At 37.9% G+C, this 26219-nt stretch overlaps 1 protein-coding gene across 2 annotated transcripts in view; it reads right to left on the minus strand.

Moving 5' to 3' along the window:
* Positions 1-276: 276 nt before the first annotated feature.
* fgf17 (fibroblast growth factor 17) overlaps positions 277-26219 on the minus strand; it is a 35833-nt gene continuing 9890 nt past the window's right edge. The window contains exons 2-6 of one of the 2 annotated variants that reach the window (XM_077562044.1): positions 18405-20912; positions 18247-18283; positions 17882-18026; positions 15767-15873; positions 277-4145 (exon numbers count right to left, since the gene is read on the minus strand). In XM_077562044.1, coding sequence (XP_077418170.1) covers positions 3849-4145; positions 15767-15873; positions 17882-18026; positions 18247-18283; positions 18405-18436 — 618 coding nt within the window. In that variant the 5' untranslated portion in view covers positions 18437-20912 and the 3' untranslated portion in view covers positions 277-3848. Of the gene's footprint in view, positions 4146-15766; positions 15874-17881; positions 18060-18246; positions 18284-18404; positions 20913-26219 lie in introns of both variants that reach the window. The other variant, XM_077562043.1, reaches the window with a different exon arrangement.

The raw sequence follows: 26219 nt of genomic DNA on the forward strand, positions 1-26219 counted from the left end.
ATACACAAACAATAAAACATTTTTAGAGTAAATCAACCGACTCTAAATCTTTCTCCATAGAACATGAGCACACAAACAACATAACATAGAACCGTGCATTCGAAAGAAAAATTCATCTTAATTTTTCGGGCTTGAAAAAAGAAGACAAGTTAAAAATACAATTGATGTCTTAATAATTAATGATATAGAATGCTCTAATACAAAAAATAATATCTGAAGAAATTTATAATATATAATGGTTGATTCATTATCCTTTTTGGACAGTGTAAAACATAATATTCCTAAAATTGAATTGACATTCAAAACATTATGTGATTCTGAGATTCAAATGGGAGAATTAGAAGCAGCTATAAAGTAGATGTCAGTAGAAAGATCACCAGGCCAAGATGGTTTGAGCTCAAATTTCTATACGTTTTTCCGGGAAGAGATAAAAGAACTATTATTTACTGTCTTGAAAGAAACCATTGAAAGGGATGATTTAATGCCAACCATGAAACAAGGAATTATTACGTTGTTACCTAAACCTGGTAAGGATAAAAGATATATTAATCATCTTGGACCAATAACTTTGCTGAATGTCGACTATAAATTGTTGGCCTATATTTTTGCTAATCGGTTAAAATCTTGTATTGGAAAGATTGTAAGTGAAACACAATCTGGATTTATTAGGGACAGATCTATACACCATAATATTAGGTTGTTTTTTGATTTAATAGACTACAGATCCTTAATTGAAGATAATGGTTTTGTGTTATTTTTAGATTTTTTTAAAGCTTTCGATTCAGTTGAACATTCAATTATAATAAAATCCCTTGAATACTTTGGATTCGGTCAAAGGTTTATTAAGGCAATTAGTATGATGTACAAGAGTATTAATAGTTCGGTTTCCCTTCCTGCAGGAACAACGGTTTGAGGTTAAACGTGGCATTAGACAGGGATGTCCTTGTTCTCCTTTATTATTATTTTTTTTTTAAACAGCCCAGATATTGAGCCTTTAAAATGTATTGGGTAATCATCTGACAATAACTCAATTAACTAATGATACGACAATATTTTGAAGAAAAAAAAAGAGAAAAGCAGATCACATTCCTTTGGTAATTAAAAAGATACAAACATTTTTTAATGCATCTGGGTTGTATTTAAAAAATATATATATATGAGTTGATGTCAATACATGAAGATCACCCACCGGATTTATTTGGAATTCCAGTGAAAGATGACGTGAAATATTTAGGTGTGACCATAACAAAATACTATAAAATCTGAGAAAACTTGAATGTTGTACCAGCGTTGAAAAAAAGCTAATCTATACTTAATTTCTGGTTACAAAAAGATCTGTCAATTTCCGGACATATTTTGTTAACCCAAATTGCGACTCTCTCAAGATTTATATACCCAACCTTTTCTTTATGCATTTCAGAGTATTTAATTAAATCAATAAATAAAACTGATTTTAATTTCATTTGGAAAAATAAACAACACTATTTGAGAAAAGGGGATGTAGTGAAACCATTTGAAGAAAGTGGGCTGAATGTGATTGATTATGAAGTAATGAATGGTATGATAAAACTCAAGTGTTTGCAACAGTGTTTAAAAGGGAATATGGATAATTTTATATTCCCTCAAAAATATTTAAAAAATGTGGTATTATACATTTTTTGTTAAGGTGTGATTTTTGTGTTACTAAGTTGCCAGTTAAACTATCAAAGTTTCATCAGAAAGTTTTATTGTATTGGAAACTTATTCATAATCATAACTTTACTCCACATTCTGTTCCTATCTGGAAAAATAGATGTGTTCTAGTGAAAAGAAAATACTTGTTTTATCATGATTGGGTAGAGAAAGGTATTTGGTCGATCTTGCACTTAATGGATATAAGAGGAGAATTTCTTAGATTTGAGGATTTTGTCACTAAATTTGAATTAAGATGCACGAAACAACAATATTCATGGGTAATTCACGCTCTACCACAAGCTATGGCATAGTGAAGGAATGATACTTTATGACCTAAGAAGACGTACGATTCCATCACTCTTTATTGACGAGGTTAATTGTATAGATAAAAAATTTACTAACAAATTTTTACGTATAGAAACGCTGAAAGCTACCTATGCTAACTTCCGGGATGATTCAGATGGTAACTTTGAAAAGGTCCTGAGGCAGATCGAAGAATTAATGATAAAACACGAGATAACCAACTGGGATGTGATTGTGGCTGCCTCTCGTGAGCGCAAGCTGCCGTCAAAGTTTCACGCTTCCATTGTCACTACAACATTGGGGGAAAAATCGGCAATCAAAAGTAACAGTAATTTAAAAGCTCTGTGGTACAGCATCCTGGACAGGCAGTTATCAGAGTTAAACCGGCGATTTAAAGAGGACACATACGGAATAATGAGAGCATCGGCCTCCTTTGCACCTGGATTAGCCACTTTTGGCGAGTCAATGGCGACAAAGACATTTGAAAGGCTCCATCTATTTTTTCCCCATGCAAAACACTGGGAAGTATGCATGATGATTTCTTCACATTCTAGTTTTTGACATCCTGTTTTCATGGGCTTTACAAGCTAGAAGCCCAAATAATGTAAACATAAACACATTAATACATGAAATCACTTAGGTTGTAGGCCCTGAATCTATAGTCTATGAAAGTTTGACTTTTTGAATGGAATTACGGAAATTATTCAACTTTTTGCGGATACTTTTTTGACGAGCACCTGTACATTTCATGAGATTTAAAATGGCAAACACCAGTGGCTGTGTGGATCAGTGGTAGAGTGGTCGTCTGGTATTTCTAAGGTTGTGGGTTCATTCCCTTGGTGAACATGTTGAAGTAAAATGCTGAACTCTTAATGTGGTGTCATCAGAAGGTGAATGACTAGTCAAAATGTAAAGTGGGTGGAGAGACGTAATTTTCTGTTATTTTACAGTATTTTTCTGGCGCCCAAGCTGCCGAAAAAAATACCGTTTTTGTTGTTTTACATTTTTCAAATATTTTTTTTTACATTGAACGTTATCATCACGAGGGAATTCTTACTGCGTTGCATTGGATCCAACATGTTCTGTCTTTTCCCCTTCTCCTCGTTGCCTTATGTCCCTATGAGGTGCATAAAAATGATAGGAACCAAAGTTGGTTGGTTTGGTTAACATATAAACATAAACACATTACAAGTATAAAAATACAAGTTGAAGTAAAAATAAAATTTAAAGGAAGAAAGAAAATAATAATATCGTCAATAATATAATTTACATGTTCAAAAGGAGTAAGAAGAAGTACAAAAACCTATCTAGTCCTACTTCTATCATGTTAATATACTAATAAGATGTTCTTTTTAATAAGCCCTTATCCATTACATATACGCAAAGAACAGAGAGTATAATAAATTCCCCCAAAATTGTTGTTGAACATATGTGGGCACACATGCACAGAGTACACACACATATAAATCGTATAAATCTTGTTCGCTGAAATGACTAACAATAAAAATACAGCTCTGTCAGTATATATCTAAGCTTTTTAATGCAACCAGGTGAAGATGTGTGTCAGACACAGATAATACGATGTTTTTCTTTGCATATAAAGAACACTGGACACACATGGCCAAGTCTTACAACTTTCTTTTCATTACACATCAACACAGCGCATTTTGTCTTTCTTTGAGGAACAGTACAATCACATTGGCTGTGAAAACATTCTCCAGCAAAACACTGAATCATTGTATCTGCTTTAAGTCAACTTCTGTATTTACAAATGAGCATTTTATTTTATTATAAGACGTGCTAACCATATTTTACATAAAATGTACAAAAAAATAAATAAATCACAGTTTGTTTTTCAAATGTAACGGCTGTCACCAGATCACTTCTTTTTTATTGCAAAGGTTCCTTTTTGCTCGATGTGTGGCTGGAAAACGAATGAACTTGAAATGTTTGCCTTGCTCTGCATTGGGAAAGGGAGGCGAACCTGTGTGTAGCCGTTTGATAAAATGGACTTCTCTCTGGTTCTCTCTTGTCTTGGAGGCTTTGATGGGCGTCCCTTTTCTTGTGAACGCAACATACCAGCTCTCATACTTGACATTCTGAAAAGCTGTGTAATTGTTCTCTAGTACAATCTCTGTGAAGATACAATCCCTGCTACAACCACTGGGCTGCAAGAAGAATAGAGACAGTTTTTCATGTTAAGTTTCTTTCAATGAATCACACACAAAAACTTGTCTTTGAGTTTCAAGAGTAAGTGGTTCAGTCATAATAATAATAATAATAATAATAATAATAATAATAAAACACATCATCAAGTTGCATTTATATATCGCTGGCGTCGGGCCAAAGTCTGTCAAATGTAAAATTTTCTCACAGATCTTTACTATTGGACAGTCACGTGTGTGTCTGTGTGCTGTTTTGCAAATCGCTGACCAATCTAAAGTGTTGAAAATGACTTTCTTTTTTGATGATTGTCAAGAGAATGACTAATTGAGTTGAAATTCCCCAATAAACATATTTCAGGGTCCAGGGGAACAGTAATTTGTACAATCCTGGTTAAAACGGAGCAAATATCATGCCATTAGGGCCTCACCTTGACACAATTCCAAGTACAATGTACAAAGGAGCCAATTAATACATCTGAATACATTATATTTTATATATTATAACATCTGAAACACAAGTCTGACAAAGTAGATTTAAAAGAATGCAGTTTTTCTGGAGTGAAATACAACTGGTGTAGGAAGTTATAATTTGTCAGTCTATATCGGGTATTGATGATAGTAGAGAGGCTGTTCTGGCATAAATCCGCCCATAAATGTTCATCAATTGAAACACCGAGATCTGACTCCTATTTCAATGTAGACTTATGTAAACCTGGCTTTGGACTCCCAGTCATCAACAAACTATACATTCTCGAAATAAACTTGAGTTGGTTCCCTTCATAAAGAAATTATTCAATCTTATTCATAGCAGGTAAAATCAAACAGGACCCAAGCTAGTCCTCAAGAATGATCGTATTTGGAGATAACAGAAAAAAGCCTGGGTGGACAAGCCATATCTACTCTCTAATTGTTCAAATGACATGAATTTCCCCTCTTCAAAACAATCTTCTAAATGCTTGATTCCCTTCTGGTACCACATATCCAAAATCTTATTTTCAAGAGTCATAGTAATGAGTTTGTTTTGTTTTAGTGGAGTTTTAGGTGACAGTCCCACTGTCAATCCAAGACTAAAGCTAACCAGCTACAATATATCATTCTATGGGCACAACCCAACAGAGATACTTAACTGTTTGGCTGGAACTAGAACAGAAGGATTGTAATAACCTCAGACTTTTAGATTTACTATTTATTACTACATCGATTAAGCGACACAATTGTCTTAAAAACCCAATGATTTCCACCACCCTGACTGCCTGGTGGAAGGCACTAGAAATTACAAAAGCCCAAGTGGAGCCCTGTGGGCTTTCTCCCCTATGGCATAACCTCGACTTTCAACTTAACAACCAATCATTTTATTTAGGTGTGTGGGAGCAGAAAGGAATTACACATCTCCACCATCTTTTCTCAGATAATATGTTCATATCATATACTGTACATCCTTGCTCCAAAAATTTAAAATAAAAAACTGAATTTTTTTACATTATCTGCAGGTTAAAAGTATGATAAAGAAACAAATTCCAACACTGCGGGGTACGCTTCAACCGCCTGTTTAAGCTAAAGATATTACCAAGCTTTCTCCGACAACAACAAAAAAACTCTCAAAAAGATATGTTACTTTCGTTTACTGATAAAATGTCTTTACCCATATCGAAATGGGAGACAGACTTGTCTATAGCTCCGGAATCTGACTTTTGGATTCAAGTTTGTGAAAACGTATTTAAAATGACAAAACACACAAATTTACAACTTATCCAATATAAAATTATTCATAGAACATACAGTACATTTCACAATATATGATGAAGACAATGGGACTCTCAGACTCCGACATTTGTCTCCAGTTTTTACAAAACACTACAGACACTTATTTTCATGCTTTATGGTTATGCACTCCGGTTATGTATTTCTGGACTTAAGTCTTAGAAATCTTTCCGCTATCTTGGACTGTAGGATACCTTTATCTCCAAGCTTGTGTTTGCTAGGTGACCTAACAACAACTGACTTACCACATAAACAATTTCAATCTACACTTGTAGCCCTTACTATCGCTAAAAAAACAATTATTGTTAACTGGAAAAATAAACAAACTCTGAATATCGACCAATGGTCTAACATCATAAACCACATTTTAATGGAAAAAATATCTGCCTCGAATAAAAACTAAATTGTAAATGTATACAAACATGGTCTACGTATATAGAATATTTTTATCTAAAGCTGGTTACTTAATTCTGCCTGTTAGCGAGAGCCACCACATCGCGATAACTTACATTGCTGTTTCTGTATTTGGCAATTTGTAACTAACGGTTGTGTTTTTATAGTCAGGAACCAACTCCTCAAGATTCACCTCCAATGGGCACTAAGGGTTAATATTCGGAATCACTGCATGCCAGTGGGTTAACTCTATAGGTGCTGTCCCCCCTGGCTGAGCGTGGGTGGCTCTGCCCCTCTGTTGGCTGCTGGGTGGCGGCTGCGTCTTGGCCGTTCCCTGGGTCTCTTGGGGGGTGCTGCGTTGCGGTGCTCTCCCTGGTGTCCGGGGCGGCTCCGCCCCGGCGCGGTCCGTCGCTCCAGGCCCTGTGGGCCTACGGGGTGCGCCGTGGTTCCCTCTCCCCTCCCCCTTGCTGCCTCTCCCTCCTCACCTCTCCCCGCCCGTCCTCCTTGTCCCTTCCTCCTCCTCCCCCCTCTCTCTGCTGCCCTGCCGCCACCCCTTGCCCTTCTTGTCGTCTCCTTCCCTTCTTTTCTTTGATCCTTCCTTGGGTCTCCTGACAACCTCACGACTCTAGCTGGTTTCTGAAGTATTCGGTTTAGGTGAACGGTATGGGATTTTTAATAGGTTTTAGGTGAATTAATGAGTACACACTTACACGCATGCACTCATGCACTCATGCACATACACACACACATACAAAAGAAAAAGGAAAAAAAGAGAGAAAGCAATGATGATGACATGTCGAATCGGTAAAATTACCGAATGAACAAGCTCTCAAAAAAATGTTTAAAAAAAATCCAAGACGCTTGTGAACCTCATACCAAATATTTATTAAATGTCTTAATATTGGATTGTCTGTTGTGATGTTTACAGATTTTACATTGTGTTTATAAACAAAATTGCAACAGAAATTTTCCTTTAGGGGATATAATCCAATCTGTGCCCAAGAAGGGGGCCCACCAGCCTCGAAGAGGGATGATATTAACCTCGTTTGTGCCGCTAGATAGTAGTGTCTGAAATTAGGAAGATGGAGACCCCCCAAACCATAGTCCCACGTCAGTCCTGCCAACGATATCTGGGGTACCTTACAATGCTATATAAATGTTCATACATGACTATTCAAAATCTTGAAAAAGGATTGTGGTGATGGAATGGGTATAAATTGAAATAGATACTGCAACCGTGGCTGCACATTCATCTTGATGCAATCGACTCCAATCAAAGTCAGAGGCACCTACTGTACATAGATCCTCCTCAATTTTCGTAATAATTTAACATAATTTAATTTATAAAAAAAAAATTAAGTTACTGTCTACGACTATTCCAAGATATTTTATACCATGAGCAGGCCATCCGAATGGAGTAGTACCTTTAAGTACAGAATAATCAAAGTCTGTCAGTGGAAGGATTTCACTCTTCTCCAAATTTACCTTATAACCTGAAATATTACCATACGTGTACAGTTTGCAGTCTGGAAAGAGAGTCGCCAGGGTCTTTAAAATATAAAATAATGTCATCCGCTAGGAGATTAATTTTGTGAACCGTTTGGCCGACTTTAAATCCCTTTATGTTGTTGTCTTGCCTAATTGTTTCAGCCAAGGGTTCAATAGCCAAGACAAAGAGCACAGGGCACAAAGGGCATCCTTGTCGACTTGACCGGTTTAAAGAAAACGCGGAAGAAGTCTGTCCGTTAGTGCTTATTTTCGCCTGATGATGATGGACCAAATCCAAATTTAGCCAGCACTTTAAATAGATATGGCCAATGTAATCTATCGAATGCGTTTCCGCATCTAAAGCCAAGGCTATGCTTGATTCCCTTTCAGATTCAGCAAAATGGATCATGTTGAAGAGCCGACAGGTTATTTATTAGCAAAGGAGCGTTTTGAAATGAAGCCACTCTGGTCTGGGTTTATTAAATAAGGCAAATATTGATGTCTGTTAGCTAGAGCTTTAGATGTCAATTTATATTCTACATTCAATGAGGAAATTGGCTGATATGAGGAAGATTTCAGCACATCTTAATTTTTTTTGTAAACCACAGTAATTATAGCCATCAAAAATGATACAGGAAGTGCTTAAATTTTAGAGGCTAACTTAATAAGCTTCATGAGAAGTGGAAGGAGTAAATCTTTGAATTCCCTGTAGAATTCTGGGGGAAATCCATCCTCCCCTGGTGACCTGTCCGCCTGCAACGAACCCAAGGCTTACTCTAGTTCTTTTAATGAAAAGGGTAAGTCAAGATCATGCTGTTACTCTTGGCTAAGTTTAGGCAGTTCAATAGCAGATAAATAGGTGTCAACAGCATTCAGATTTTCTGGTGGTACTGAGGAGTACAGATGCGCATAAAATTGTTTAAATGTATCGTTGATTTCTGTCGGGTGAGTAGGTATACTGCCAATTTCAGTTTCTATTGCGTTAATCATTCTAGAGCTTTCTTCTTTCCTTAGCTGCCAAGATAAGACTTTGTGTGCTTTTTCGCCCAGTTCATAGTATTTCTGCTTGCTCCTCAAAATGTCCTTTTCAATTTTATAAGTATGCAATGTGTTGCATTGAGTCTTTTTAGTCAATAGAATTTGGTGTGTTTTTGGGACCTGGTTTGTTGGAACTCTTTTTCCAGCTTTAAAATATCTGCCTCTAGTTCATCTATTTCAGCCATATACTGTATTTCTTCTTAATACTTTTGGTATAAGAAATTATACGTCCCCTTAAAAAGGCCTTTAGTGCATCCCATAATATGAAACTGTTAGGGAATGAAGCACAATTTGTCTCACAGAACAGCTCAATCTTGTCTCTTATAACTTTGCAAAAGTCTGGTCTCTGGTAGAATGGACCAGATGCTACCAAATGCAAAGTCGCTCATCTATACAAAATGTATGATATCAACTCGACATAGGGTGGGGAAAGGAAAGAAGAAAGGGAAAAAATAAATATAGTATAGAGTATATATTGGGTTTTCTCTCCTTGCGGTTCCGTACTCTTTCCTTGAGCCCTCGCCGCCTCCGTCGGGTCAGCAAAGATCCTCGGCGTCCCACCATCTCGGGAGTAAACGTAGAGCCTGGCCGGGTACGCAAAGTGTGTCTCGTCCTTTCGTCACGCAATGCCTACAACACATCCTGGAATGCGCACCGTTGAGCCATCACCTCATTGGGGTAATCCGGGATTATGAGCACCTTGCTTCCTTTATACTCCAATGATTTTTGTCGAGCAATGCGAAGAATTAACTCCTTCTCCTGGAAGTGATGAATACGTGCCAAGATGGTACGGGGCTTCGCGCCGACGGCCGACTTCGGTTGGAGGGAGCAATGTGCCCGATCAACTTTCACTGGATGCGCAAAGTGTTCCTCGCCAAGCAGTTTAGGGATCAACTTCGATATGAATTTGGTGGGTCTGCCTTCCTCTTGTATTCCCACATTCTTCACATTATGTCTCCGGGAACGGCCTCCCAGGTCAAGCACCTTGTCACGAAGTTGGGCGTTGCTCTCTCCTAGCTCGGTGCATTTAGCCACGAGCGCTAGGATGCATGCATCCAACTCGTTAGCCGCTAGCTCTTGGCTAGCCACTCGGGCTTGTAGGTCATCCTGTGAAGCTGCAAGTGATTGAAACTTCGCTTCAAACATCTCAAAGCGTTCGTTTATGCAGCGCAGGACTGACTCGGACATCTCCTTGCACAATGCCTTGCACATCTCGAAGGTTTTTATCCGAGAACCCGCCCGATGTAGCCAGAGAGTCATCAAGAGGCTCCATTGATGTTGCTAGCCTTAGCTCCAGTTGCTTGGCCATCCGTTGTTTTAGTCTTATTCGTAATGCTGGACTTCGGAATGTCGAGTTTTCAGTCAGTTGTACTCTTCCAAATATGCCAGGGCACACACCTGCGACTTGACGTCGGAAAAACGCAGTATAAAGATGATTTTTTAAGTCACGGAGAGGAGCACTAACCCAACACGTCTACATCAGTCGCATGCGCAGTCACGCCCCCTTGAGATGCAATGTTAATGGTTTAGATTTTCTCCAAAGGTTTGGCACATTTCTCATGCCATGGACAAATCCCAAAACCACCTTACAATTTGTGCCAACTGAATGGCATTCCTCATTACTTTCATCAAATTGCCAATGTCTTGTCTCAATTGCCTCAGTGGATCTGTGCAAATGGTTGTGTATATTTAGCCTACAGTTAGCACAATGTGCCCACATTTAGCAAATTTTCCAAATGAATAGATCTTGTTGATCGAACTGGATGAGTTGTTTTTCAATCTGATGGCTATCCTCTCCAAAACATGCCAGCATGATTTAAGTGTGTAAGTCATAATATGCTAAATCATCTGTTCAATTATCAAAATTGGTCCAGTATATCACAGGGGATCAGTGTAGAGGATGGTTGAGACATTCACACCGTTTTTTTCCCTCGCTACATTACAAGGGAAAATATCGGCTGCGACGTAGATGAAAACCTTTGGCCAAACAGAGAGCAGCGTATGGTTGGTCAAGAGGGGTAAGGTGACAATAGTGACTGCACAGTAAATTTGATTCTATTTTGAGTAAATTTGACTCTATTTTGAGTGTGTCCAAATAGACTCAGTTTTAAAGTAATATTTATGTGGAAATAGTCAATAAAAGAATTGAAAAAAAAAAAATAAGGGTCACTAAAGTGTTGAGGAACCTTCAGGTTGGGAGACGGCCACAGTACCACCTGAGGTACGTCACTTCTACTGTTTGCTTAGCTCCAAGATGCTTTTGGTCTCGGAGTTATGACGATTCCAGTTGACACGAGCGATATACTAGCACACAGCAGGAGCTCTGTGGCTCAGGGCATCGATCGGCAGTCTCCCAAGCTGAAGGTCGTGAGCTCGCTCCTCAACCCTTGAGTGACAATCTTCCAAGTGTAAATATTACTCTAAAACTGAGTCTATTTGGTCCCACTCTAAATAGAGTCAAATTTACTCGACAAAATTTACTGTGTGGGTAAAGTGTTACAGTAGTTGGTTCTTCATTTACGCTGTGCGCTAAATATAATTTTAGTTATTAGTTTTTCATGAATATAAACATTTCGGCTTACACTTTTTTTTGTTGCACTCTAATCTGTAAGTAACTTTGTGTGAATAAAAAGTTGCAATTTCCTTGACTGTGAGTGGAGTATGTCAAACCGCAAACTTTGAAAACTGCTCTTGTAAAATTATTTCCCCCCCCCCCCCCCTCAGTTTTCTGTATAATTGTATTTTGTTAGCGACATCTCTGCTGTTGTGATAAAACATCTGGGCCCAATTATTCAATTCTAGGTTATTTTAACCTCTGTTTAACCCTTATTGCCGGTTAAATTCTTAACTGACCGTTAAATTTGCGTTGCTCAAAACGGTGGTCATGGTTAGTCACGCTGTTAGTTAATGGCACCGTTAAAGTTAGCACAGATATATCCCACAATTCTTCTTTTTGTTTACTTCCGGGTCGGCAAAAGGAATGGATACTATCCAAACAACCAAACAAATAAACAATGATCAAGCAGGTTTTTGTGAAATTATTATTATTATTATTTTTAATTCATTTAAAAAAAAATTATACTGTGTGTATTTTCAGTGAATATTTTGTGTAATATTTTTGTATTTTTGCCAATATTTTTGTAGCATAGAATATTGCATGTTTTTGTTTGATTTTGTTTCTCATATTTTTGTCAGGTTTTTTTTGTCTAACGTAATTGTATTCTTAACTGATTTGTATGTTTTTGTGTAATATTTTTGATAGAATGGATTTTTATTTGTCTTGTTTTTGTATTTACATACTTCTAATATGTGTGTATTTTTTATCTAATACTTGTAATGATTACTAATATTTGTAATTGCTGTTTTAAATGAAAATTAATTAAAAAAATATTATTATAATATTACATTTAAATAAGTTTAATGTAAATAATTTGCCGCTATTCACAGTGTTGTTGTCTGTTTGATTATTGAAGTGAAAGCAAACAAGATGCATTACAGGTAACCTCTCTTTGGAAACACCTCCCACTAAATGTCAGGCAAGCCCCCTCTCTGTCCATTTGTAGAACTCATCTTAAAAAACACATTTTTATTATTTCTCTTTTGACTCAGCATGAGACTTGGCATTGTAATACTGCTAAGCGGTAGCGTGCTCATAACTCTTCATCAGAATAATCACCAATGTCAAAGCCAAGCCCTCGATAGACTCTCTTTTTCTTGTGGTCAACAGGCATCATGAAGGCAGCATTATCCACGAACACAGAGTTAACCACACTGTTACAGTTTGTCTCTATAGGTTTGGCACATTTCTTGAAACTGAAACACTTTTGTGCAAAAGGAATATACCTTACTGACAATTCCGAGATGACGTCACAAGTCAAGATGGCCATCAATTTGAAAAGCGTTGGACTTTGGATTGTTGTAATTTGATTTGTGAGTATTATTTTGATTTCAAAATGTGATGAGATGTTGTTTGTATGAGAGTCACAGAAAAAAGCATTACACTCTGCCGTTTGTTTTCATCGTATAAAGGAAGCATTTGCATTGGGGACATATCAGAAATGCCCGGGTGTTTCGGAAATAACAATAGAAGTTTTTAAATAAACATTACACACAGATAATAATAATTAATAATACCCCAGAGCTAGTTTTAATAACAGCCTATTAGGGCAACATAACTGCAAGACTTGTAGCATAGAAGTAACTTCTAGTTATGGTTTGTACTAAATAATAGCTAACAATTTAGCTAATAATAGCTTCATGGCTGCTGATTTATTACAAAATACTTAAAAAAAAGATTTTTCAATTCAATTAACCTTTAGGAGCAAATCAATATTAAAATGGGATCTTTAAAAGGTGCAAAACTCTAGTTAACATGACTCTTGACTGTGAGTCTGACCTTTCATCTTCTTGCGTATTTGATTGCATCCAAGAGAGCAGAGAGATGCTTCCCTTGACTGCTTCGCTGTAGCTCCTTTTCTTTTCCCCTTTTCAGACTCTCCTTTCTAGCCATTATGCTACAATTACTAAATAAATAGACCAATTGTAATCAAATAGACAAATGGCATGAGAATGAATAAGACTTACTGTTGTCATTACAAGAAGGCAAAAGGGTATTTTTCACAGGCAATTGACAATTCCAAACATCCGGGCATTTCTGATAGTTCCAGAATGCAACTCAATGCAAATACTTCGATCACCAATTATGTATTGGATTGTTTTTGAATGTGACTACTAGCATAATACAAACCAGACACAAACAGCAGTTCATCACATTGTGAAGTCAAAATAATCCCCACAAATCAAATTGCAATGATCCAAAGTACAATGCTTTTTAATAAACGGATAACAGAGAGCTTTCTTTCACCGTCATTAGTCTTACTATGTGGTGGTTATCATGTTATTTATTATTGAATTAGCATATAGCATTTTAAACTGGGTGGCTAATATCGGCTAATTTATGCTTAGTTGTTTGTGCTGTATGAGACATGCTACTGCACAACAAAATGATTAGAGGTAGGGAATAGAGGGAAAACAAACTGGATTATAACACAGTTACCTGGCAGGTGTGGAGCAGCGGGGGAAGGAGATGTGTGTGTGTGTGTCTGTCCCACACCGCGATCGTGAGTAATAAGTGTTTACGTGACAAAAGAAGCGAGCGAGCGAGACAGAGAGAGAGAGAGCTAGGTCGGTGCATATTGGGGTGGGGGTTCACAAGCGATTAATCATGCAGCTTTTCTAAAAGATTGTGTCAACATTGACCTGTCCACAGTAATGTGTTTATTTAAAAAACAAACAAAAAAAAACTAACTTTCCAAAGGGCACTTTTTTTGAGAGAGGGCAGAGGGGCAAGGGTGTGAGCACCACTAGGGGTCTACCTGTGCATGCCAGTGGTGTAGAGGATGGTTGAGACATTCACACCGTTTTTTTCCTCGCAGCATTGCAAGGGGAAAATATCGGCTGCGACGTGGATGAAAACTTTTGGCCAAACAGTGAGCAGCGTATGGATGGCCAAGAGGGGGAAGGTGACAATAGTGACTACACAGTAATTTCTGTAGAGTAAATTTGGCTCTATTTTGAGTGTGACCAAATAGACTCAGTTTTAGAGTAATATTTACACTTGGAAGAGAGTAAAGAGTGGTCTTGCAGTTATGAAGATTCCAGCTGACACGGCGATATACTTACTACAGTAACACACAGCAGGAGCTCTGTCTCCCAAGCTGAAGGTCGTGAGTTCGTTCCTCAACCCTTGAGTGACTTTTTCTTGTTTACTTTTCACTTCTTTACTTTACACTCTTCCAAGTGTAAATATCACTCTAAAACTGAGTCTATTTGGTCCCACTCTAAATAGAGTCAAATTTACTCAACAGAATTTACTGTGTAGTGAAAGTGTTACAGTAATTGATTCTTCATTTACGCTGTGCGCTAGGTTTAATTTTAGTTATTATTTTTTCATGAACATACAGATTTCGGCTTACACTAATGGGTAAGTAACTTTGTGTTAATAAAAAGTGTTGCAATTTCCTTGACAGTGAGTGGAGTATGTCAAACCTCAAACTCTGAAAACTGCTCTTGTAAAATCCTTTTTTCTTTCCCTCAGTTTTATATATAATTGTATTTTGTTAGCAACATCTAATGATTTTGACTTGTGGTGCTCCCAGAATGCCAGAGGGACGATGCATTTTGGTGGCACTGACTACTTGTATGACATAGAAATTTGATTTTAACATATAGGTGAGCTGTTTTGGGAAAGATATGAGCTTTTGCAGATGATCCAAAGAGTTGTGCAAAATCATCCAAGTTCTTTTTGGCAAAAGAACTAAATGAATGAAGATGAGCCAAAGCAATTGAGAAGGATCTTTACAGTTGTGAATGTACCGACTCTTTGTTTGGGAAAGGAACTTGGAGTGAAGCATGTGTGAGCAGTTTTGGAATAGATATGTGCTTTTGCTAATGAACTGATTGTGAGGCTGTGCACAAATGTAAGTCTGTTTGGCCAAATGAGCTTGCAGTTTTAAAAATGTCATATCAGTTTCAAGATATGTGCCAAACCTATGAAGAAAAACTGTAAAAAGTTAGCGGCGGTCCCTAGTTGTGGTCTAGCTGATTAAAGTTAACAGAGTTTTGGACAACAAGGTAATAGTGCCATTAACGTTCGGTTATATCTACTTAACCAGTGGTCAAAGACATAACCGTGTTTAAGAAAGAAAGAAAGAAAGAAAGAAAGAAAGAAAGAAAGAAAGAAAGATAGATAGATAGATAGATAGATAGATAGATAGATAGATAGATAGATAGATAGATAGATAGATAGATAGATAGATAGATAGATAGATAGATAGATAGATAGATAGATAGATAGATAGATAGATAGAAAGAATAAATTGAATAGATGATTATGAATATATATTTTATTATAATACATGGCTCTACAAATACATATAAAGTACCTTTCCAACAAGTTTTCCCTTCCGGTTCATGCACAGGTACCGTCCACTTTCTGCACCTTTTATCCTGACACGGCTGCCAAAGGTATCTGTTTCAACAAAGAGACGAGCTGCAAGAAAATAAAAAGCACATATTATTTTAAGTCACCAAATACAAGGTTGACAGATGTCATGGACAATTCAGATAGACAAACTCGATCAGATCTGGATGAATGATTTGTTCTTTGATATAAGGTGCAGGCACTAGTGGCACAAGGTTGTGGTTTGATTGAAACAATACAACCTTGGACATATGAAGCACAATCTCTGATATGATTTTGTAAACATTTTTATAGTTATAACGTAACATTAATCCGCAATACACAGCTATAACATTCCAACAATAATGTTAATCCGACCGATAACTGATGCTGGCTAATTTACTAGCTCATAGCATAGAGCCATAGTTCTTGATATACTGTAATTGTGTGTCAAGTTGTTTTTCATCAAAAAGATGGGAGAAAATTTTATGTCAAATAGTTTTAGATCCAAAATATTCAACATAATCTGCTGACAAAAAATATAGGGGTAAAATGATTGTCCTGACTAAAACTAGTCTAAAACGTTGACAGTTTTTGTTGACTAAAATTAAATAAATAAAATTATGTTTTCTTGGACTAAAATAAAGACTAAAATGCTAGATTTATAGTCGACTAAAAATGGACAAAATAAAATTGGGATGAGGTTGACTAACTGTGATAAAAACTAACAAGCGTGATTGAAACTGGACTAAAACTGAGTCTAAATTTTAAAATGGCGGATAAAATTAACACTATTTGCTAAGCCCCTTGATTAACCAAACGGATTCATGTAGAATATACATTCTCAATGCAATTTAACTTCCTGAAAAGTGCGGCAGTTGGGAAATACAACAACTTTGTGTATTGGGGCCATTGAAACAAATAAACAAATTACTTTGCCTATCAGCCACTAATTTGCTAGACGATGACTTCATGAATAAAGCAGATCGGTTGTATTAACATGCAGTGGGGGTTGGGATTTTACAGGGTGGTTGGAGGTGAACCCTGACTGGGCCTAAGGACGAAGCACGCCCAGCAGGAGTCTTTTGTTTTTGTTGAAAATTTACTTTTTAATCAATGTTCCACACACAAGCAAAAGCCCTTTTACCAAAAACAAAATGACAAAAAACGACAACAAAAAATAAACAACATACCTAAATAAACAAATGTATTTTTATTTATTTTTTAAAACAGAAACAGAATTAAGCAGAGGAGAACTTGATTATTGAGTCTATCTTAAGTTCAGTCTATAGAACATAAATACCCAATCATTCTTTTATAATTGAATAAAATAATCTATGATAGCACACAGTTTAGACAGTCAGAGCTTACATTAGAAACAAAAATAGTCCATTTCATCCAAATTTCATTGACGATATCAATTTTACATCATAATATAGCTGAAACTCTCTCCATAACATATATACTATACACTCTATCAATCCATTAATTTATTGTTGGTATATCTCTCTTCAACCATTTCTTAGTCAAATCCTTCTAACATGCTAACATTTTCTCCTACATCCACCCCCCGAGCCCCAACCCCTACTTGAGTTGTCCTAAATCATTAAGACAGAGTTTTAAAGTCAAATTGAATTTTACACTTAAATACCTTCTCCAACAAGTCTTGAATATCATGCCAATATGGTGTCACAAGGGACAATCCCAAAACACATGAAAGTGATTTGCCACAGAATTTCCACACAACCTCCAGCAATCAGTCTGAGCAGAAAATTTGCTTTTTGCCAGCAGGAGTCTTGTGATGCTAAACAAATTATGTAATTGATCCCTACTTTTTATGTAATAATATAGTAAAATGTCTAAAACATTCATTCATTCATAAAAGTGTGACTGTGAGCTATCCACAGCCAATGCCAAGTGAAGTCATTTAACAACAATGACGTTCCATCTAATGCATATCTGTTAGTTTCCAAAATTATAAACTGTATGTTTTTGCTGTATGCATGTAATACAAAAGTTTAAAAAGATGTTTTCAAATTTATGACTTAATGTTTCTGACTTAATGTTTCTGAATGAGTTAGAGTGAGATAACTCTTACCATAGACATTTCCATCCTCAGCTGTGGCGCTGATCCTTTTGCCCTGAATCTGGACGTGTTTTGCACTGGTGCGGCTGTAGAGCTGGTAAATCCTGACCTGCCTGTGGTTGACCTGGTCCGTCCCTGCGCCCTGCGTCCTCACGTACTGGTTAAAATTAGGAGATGGGTGATTCTCCCCCTTTTTTGCAAAGGGAAAAATGAGATCTGTAATGTTTTCTTTCTAATCTGGTATTTAGCCAACGTCTGAGGTCACTGAAGTTGTAATATGTTTTTACACAGAACCATCTAATTGCTATTTGCATTCTTAATAATTTTGGGAGATGGCACAGAAAACAGAACAAGGAAGGAAGTTTCTAGATTCTTACCTTGGCATGACTCCAAAGCATGAACAACTGAAATGATCTGTTAAAAAAAGAAAGAAAAAAAGTTACAAAAAAAAGAAAGAAAAAAAGTTACCAAAAAAAGAATTCTGACAGTCAAAGCTAAAGTCAAAGAGTTTGAATCAGGTTAAAAGAGGACTTACATGTAAATACAGCACTGGTTTATTCCGTACATTCTCTTTCCTGTTGAAGCCAATCAAGAAGTGGATTCTGAAAAAGGTGTATCCCAATTTAGCACAATAAAGCAGCCACAGTTTCGCATATGCACTCCACACCAGTCCATTCACACCACCGCAGTCTCTGGTATCAGCACTGTGATTCTCTCTGATTTATCAAAAATCGGATCCAGTTGATAGAGTGTTGGAGTCCTCTTCCAAAAATCCATGTAGCTCCTCAGCGGTCCATCCAGCTACATCCATTGTAGTACAGATTAGGTCACATTTCACATAAGTGTCAAATAAAATTAAACTCAGCTAGAGATCTATGTGGGTAAATTCTGGACATTAAAAGGCTTCACTCTACGGAGGATTCCGTTTTTGTCTTGCTTATATATTGAAAGGCAAAGTCATGCCCAAAACGTTCTCTAATGTGTGTGGTCAGAAAAATTCTCCCAAGATTAAAATGAGGAAATAAAAGCTTTAAAGTTAACAATTTCTTTAATTACAGATTAATTTCCTCAATTAGAAGAGCAAACTATCCCTCCCATCTAGCTTCCACGATCATTTCTCTTGCATTGTATTTAAAAGTGAGTAGACATGGGTGTGGTAAGCAGACTCCTCCTACTACTACCACCACCACCACACTCCCCTTTCATTTTATGTTAACTGGTCACACTTCCAGTTCACATTACAACAAATCATGTAGACAAAAGGCCTGTTTCGTCCTTGCATAATGTGCAATCAACATCTCAGGATGAACAGGATACAGTCTTACCTCTGTTAGACAAACTTTATTTGAAAATAAAATAAATACATACATATATATGTAAACAATTGTACATACACAACAAAATGAACATTTTTATTTAGCTATGACATCATTTTTACTCTACCAGTATTCATTTTCAAAAACAAGGTTCTGTTTGAAAAGGATGTAGAAAAAAATAGTCTTACCTCTGTCAAGCGTGAGCTGATGAGAACAACTCAAGAGAAGATTATAAGTATTGAAATTAGAATTGCAATAATTTTTTGATCCAGGAAAGAAATTTGCAAAGAACAACAATAGAAGATAATATGCGTCATCACGCCACAGGCTACTACATGCACACAAACAAATGGTTGATTGAAGAAAAATATTACAAAAATCAGGAAACTGTGCAAAAAGTAAATATGTGAGTAGATTCATATGTACCTTACCTTTCATTTACTTAAAAAAAAAATAATCACAAAACAGCATTTGAATGTCAGCTCAGGCCCTCCTATGTGTGAAGTGTTAATTTACCAAACAAGACAAACCTAATAAACTAAACACAACAGCGGGGAAAGGCAGTCTAAGTAGGATATTGACCAAAACACACTAAAATTAAACCATCAAAATGTCAATCTGTCCATAAATTTTCTGTATTGCATACCGGATTTTCTATTGCATACCAGAGAGCTGGAGCCCATCCCAGTTGACTTGGGCCGTGCATTTACACTCACAACCATTCAAAATCACTGAATGGACTGGAGGGAGCTAGAGAACCTGTAGTGCAAGCACAGGCAGGGATGGACTGGCACAAAAAAATCGGCCCTGGCAGTTTGACTTAGGCCCACCGGCCCGGCTCGTGCCTAACACGTAGTTCTGCTACTGATGTTTATTGATGATGTGTCAGTTTGCTATGCAGATTCGAAATGGAGTAATTGACTGATCCTTCTAAATTATGGGCCAGTCTCTTGTGGTAAAATGTATGAAAATAATAATGAAAAAGCACTGCAACGGCCCCAAAAGAGGCTGGCCCACTGGGCATCTGTCCTGAATGCCAGATGGCCAGTCCAGCCCTGAGCACAGGAAGAACATGCAAACTCCAGATAGAAGGGTTTGCACCAAGTTTTGAACCAGGGACTCTGCACTCTAAAAACAGTTGGGTCAAAAACCCAATTATGGACTAAAAATGGACTGATCCACTTTATGGGTCAATTTGACCCAACTTTAGGAGTTGTTTTATACAAAATGACCCAATTTTTGGACCTAACTAAAGTATCTGACCAATATTTATGAGTTGTTTTACACTAAAAGACCCATTTCTTGACTCAAAGTTGGGTCAAATAGACCCAAGTAAAACATCTGTCCATTTTTGACTCATAGTTGGGTTAGTTATGACCCAGACAGACAGACAGACAGACTCTCTCAGAGAGAGAGAGAGAGAGAGAGAGAGAGAGAGAGAGAGAGAGAGAGAGAGAGAGAGAGAGAGAGAGAGACTGAGATAACTATTCACAAATATCAACAAATAAGAGGTCTTCAGTTAACCTGCTATTGGACTGTGGGAGCAAGCCGGAGTACCCAGCTAGAACCCACACAAGTGGTGTCAGAACATGCAAACTCCACATTGAAAGGCCCATGTATGGCACAGGGCTCCTACAACTGCAGTAACAAGTGGTGGTCTGCGACAAACTCTGACCTCGTCGTAAAACTCTCCACCATAAAGAGCAACTGGCCTCCCTTTTCTGACCCTGCAAAAATAGAGGCAAAGGTTCAGAACTGGGTGGTCTACTTTATAAAGGAGCAAATCAAAAGTAAAGAACTTGAGGATTCACTACAGGCTCTTCTCAAGTCACTTAAACGCTAAGATAGGCATGGACCTGCACCTTGATTTTTTTTAATGCTCACATTACCCAACTTAAAGCACAACGGCCTATAAATGAAGATTTGAGACTTGTGACAAAACTCTTACAGGTATATTTAGTCATGAGTAAAAATAATATAGAAATCTAGATGACAAATGTGCGGTTGTTGTGTAGTAATGCACCTCTAGCAGTGAGCGAAATAGTGTACAAAACTGGTGGCACTGACACTAATATGGTACTTGATCCCAGCAACCTGCAGCATCTTACAACAGGTGTCATCAGAAAGGCACTTATTCTGGCAAACGGATCTTTGACATTTTCTAGGGTGTTTGAAATTGTGACAGACAAAACATTGCTAATTTACCATGGGGCGGCATGGCTCAGTGATATGCAGTCCACAACGTTTGGTTTAGGTATGAGAGCCAAGATTAATTTATTATTGCTTTAAATGTGTTTGCAGCTCCTGATTGTATATTTGAGATGAATCTGTCAAAATCTTCAAAATGAACATGTGCACAATGAAATGCATGCTAGAATCATATTCAGGATGCTAAAAAAATACACTAAATAGAGCAAGAATTTGCAGTCCACAACGTTTGGTTTAGGTGTGAGGGGCAAGATTAACTTTTTATTGCTTTAAATGTGTTTTCAGCTCCTGATTGTATATTTGAGGTGAATCTGTCCCTTGGTCAAATAACAGAAAATGACTTTCTCATATAAAACAAAAAACAAACAAAAAACGCTAATTTTCCGGCAGCTGGGGCACCAGAAAAGTATTGTGAAATAACAGAAATTACTTTCTCATAAGCATTCCGCTTTCAACATTCCCACGCAGTTTCTGCAGAAATTGCACTCAGTCAGTTTATATAGCATTTATCCCCCTTATGAGGCTCTCAACCGCTTTACATTTAGATTACCGGTAGTCATTCACCTTCTGATGACGCAACATTAGGAGTTCAGTATTTTGCTCAATACTTCAACATGTTCACCAAGGGAATTGAAACCTCTGGGATACCATACGACCACTCTACCACTGATCCACGCTGCCACTGTTGTTTCTAATTTTAGATCTGATGAAATGTATACTCATATTTGACATGTAAAATCAGAGTTTATTTTTATAAATTAAATCATATTTTTAAAATACAGAAAAAAGCGGTAAAATGAAAAGTAAAATTCTGTTACATTACAGTTTTTTTTTATAGTGTATATCAATAAAATGCTGGGGATTGTCCATGAGATTTATTGCATATTTTAATTTGATTTATGTATATCCTGTGTCCAACAATAACAACAACAACAACAACAATTTAACTATGTCCTTGTAAAACAGCAGTACCAGTTAAAATGCAATGCAGAAGTTAAAATCCTTTAAATTACCTTGGGGTCACATTAACTGTCACTTGCCACTGAAACAACCTCATACACTGTGTCAGTATGCACCCAGAGTCGTGTTCCTAATCCCACTGTTCAGGAAGAGAAACGCATTTCTTCAACACCTCATTTGAGCGCAATAAGCAGGAAGGTCACTTCAAAGCTGAGACCAAGTTGTTACGACAATCGCTGAGTGGGACTAACAAATGCACCAGTTGTAAAACTTAACAAGGTGTGAATGCCTGCCCTCTGTGTGCCCTGCTGGGTCTTTCAGTATGCAGTCATCGGAAGATAGTTTTACATTGCATTTTTAGGATTGGTCTGACAGGATGCATTTACATGACTTAAAACTAAAGTTAATTGAAATATTTTTTAAGAGTAAGTGATAAGACTAAATGAGAGATAGCTATTGTTCTAAATCAGCTAATTTGCTCGCTTAGTAAAATAATAAACAAATTACTACTTGTAGTTCATAACTCTGTAAGGATAGGGGAAGTGAAACTTTCACTCAAACTTTTCACTCATCAAGAAAGGAGGGAAAAGGCATGTAATATTTTATGAAATGTTCATCTTTTTGTATCGTTTAAGCCAGTTCTCAAATGGAGGGTACGAGAGGGTTTAAAATATATTTAAAAAGTACAGTCTATGTAAACATTTCAGAAGAATAAAAGCTCATAAAATGAATTTTAAAGTCAGTTGGCTATTCTTTTTTTTTTTGGGAGAGCTCAGTATTGATCATTTGACATGTCATCATCATTGTTCTCCCTTTTTTTTCCTTTTTTTTTGTATGTGTGTTTGTGCGTGTGTGTGTGCGTGCGTGTGTGCGTGCGTGTAGAAAAAAAAATAAGAATTCCCATACCGTTCACCTAAACCGAACACTTCAAAATCCAGCCAGAGTCGTGGGGCCGCCAGGAGACCCGAAGAGGGACCAAAGAAAAGAAAGAAAAGCGAAGCCCAGCACCGACCAGACACCACCCACCGGGCCACTAACCAGAGTCCTTCACCAGCCCCAGAGACATCTAAATTCCAACAAATCAGGGAGACCTCAAGGGCCCAAAGGAGAAACTGAGGAAAGGTAGAAAGGACAGACGAAGCAGAGTGAGATCCACAGACACCAGCCTCCACCGAATCAATGACCTGAGGGAGAAACAAATTGTGTCTGAGTTTCGATAGATGCTGGTGTGGTGGATCTGGCATACATGAAAATCTCCACCAAAGAGGGGAGCCGTCGACCCCCGCCAGGACAGAGCAAGCGCAACACCTCAGGGCCCCCCAGGCCGCGGCAGCGCCAAAGGACGACCCCCGGGCCCCGCAGGGGCCACCGGCCGGAGAGCAAACCCAGGAGCAGGAGCGCCCCCCACCCCAACGCGGCCCGCGCCCCCAATCCAACGCAGCAGGACGGGGCACTGCAGGCCCACCAGGCACCCACAACCCCCGCTCCCTCCACCCCCGCCATCCACCCCAACCCAGCCCCACCCACCCCCAGGTCCCCAAATCCCCAGATACCCCCCCACCCCAGCACCCCCACCACCACCAGAACCCAAGCCGTGTGTGGAGGTGAGTCCGACTATATCTAGTCGGAACTTCTCAGCCTTGCACACCAGCTCGAGCTCCTTCCCTGTCAGAGAGGTGACATTCCATGTCCCCAGAGCTAGCTTCAGTAGCCGGGGGTCAGACCGCCAAGGCCCCCGCCTTTGGCTGCCACCCAACTCACTGCGCACCCGACCCCTTTGGCCCCTTCCACCGGTGGTGAGCCCATGGGAAGGGGGACCCACGCTGCCTTTTCGGGCTGTGCCCGGCCGGACCCCATGGGTATAGGCCCGGCCACCAGACGCTCGCCTTCGAGCCCCACCTCCAGGCCTAGCTCCAGAGGGGGGCCCCGGTGACCCGCGTCCGGGCAAGGGAAACGAAGATCCAAGGTTTGTGTTCATGCTTTGTCTGGTCCCTCACCTAGGACCTGTTTGCCTTGGGTGGCCCTACCAGGGGCATGAAGCCCCGGACAACATAGCTCCCAGGCTCATTGGGACACGCAAACCCCTCCACCACGATAAAGTGATGACTGACGGAGGGGCCCTATAAATTCTGCTACTCAAATAACAAAGACCTGTTTGTTTTTTTCCAGCAGTGATTTTGTCCCTGTGTTCTTGTTTCCATTGGCCAAAGTGTGTTTGTACATTCAAAATCCAGTTCTACAATGCAACAAATAAAACAAAAAAATTGTATTGTTCAATGTAGCTGTGTATTTGATTGATTATTTTCTTAAATTCTAAATAGTTTATTGACAGTTTTTGTTATTCTGATTTTTCGAAATGATACCCCTAAATCGCAAAAGGGTCAAATTTCGCCCTAATCCTAAATTAGGGAATAAAGGGTTAAAATTGAAAAAACATATATTTTGGTGTTCAGTGAATTTATTCATTGCATCATTCATTTAATGTATAATTCATAATTTTCCAAAGAAGAAAAGGGTTCTTGGGTTCTCCAGGGTTAAAGAAGGGGTCCATATGCCACCTGTCAATTATTTGAAAACATTTTTAAAATTCAGTTGAGTATTTATTTTTGAGAACAGAGCTTTACTATGATCCCAAAGGAAAACACTTTATGTTGATTTATGTGCACAAACCTTTATTTATAATGAAATCTATTTATTTTCTTAGTTATATATTTTTATTTCCAAATAGTTCAAGAGAGACCACATAAATACAAACAGAGTTCCAAAGTTTAATAAATCAGAAAATGACGGCACAGCATTAGTTTTTTTCCTTTTTCTTTCTCCAACCAGAAATGCTTTGCGCTGGTTAGGTGGTACTTGGCTGAAAAAATATTTCATAAGTGGTACGTCACTGAAAAGTTGAGAACCACTTGTTTACGATGCACATCATTGTCACTATAATCATAAAGTAGACTCGGTATAAAAAAAATTTAAAAAAGTAGACTCGGTATAAGTAAAAGTAGAAGAATACTCTTTAATAGCTGCATGACACATTTTGAGCACACACACACACAGGAATGATCGCTCCAACCTCGGCTTCGGAATATATTGATCCTATGGCAGAAGTTTCTACATTACCTTCGTCTTCCTCGTCCATTGTTGCCCCATCAAAAGAGGCTCCAACCCAGAACTGGCCCTAAGTGATGAACATGTAGATTCTTGTTCATTAAAATTGTTATGAATAATGTTGTTTTAATTGATTCAATACATTAGCATCACAGTTTGTTATCTTTTTGATAACGATAAAATATCAAACAGCAAATTTTCGAAATGCTAAATTTTTTTGCATTTTTTCCTTTTTTTAAAAACTTAGATACTTCCATGTCCTCCGGGATAAAAGAGGACGTTCACAAATGCAAATATTTTTTTTAAAGTGAAAAATATTAGGAAAGTGGAAAATATTAGCGAAAATATTAGCAAAAATATAGCGTTGCTACCAAATTATAGAAATCCACTTCCAGAACAAATTGTCTGAATTTCCACATTTTTAACATTCTCGAACATTACAGAATTACTGTCGTTTTATGGCTCAGACCAGTCCATTGTATAATTCACCAAGTGTTCATGAAGTTGTATCACTTTAACCCTTATACAGGCCTACTGTAGATTACCATTCATCCAACATAAATTTTATATTGTATTCATATTGCATTTGTTCCAAAAATCGATATTACAACTGAATGTGCTCACAGGATCACAATCAGTGTTTATTTGAAGAAGTATGAGGTCCTGGCCGTTGGACCGGCTGTTTGGGAAACTCCTGAATTTACCGATGAGGTGTGGGCATGCTTGTATAACACCCCCTGCTTGGTGCCTGTACATTGGGG

This window comes from Vanacampus margaritifer, chromosome 3 (assembly GCF_051991255.1).
Source record: "Vanacampus margaritifer isolate UIUO_Vmar chromosome 3, RoL_Vmar_1.0, whole genome shotgun sequence".
Taxonomy (NCBI): Eukaryota; Metazoa; Chordata; class Actinopteri; order Syngnathiformes; family Syngnathidae; genus Vanacampus; species Vanacampus margaritifer.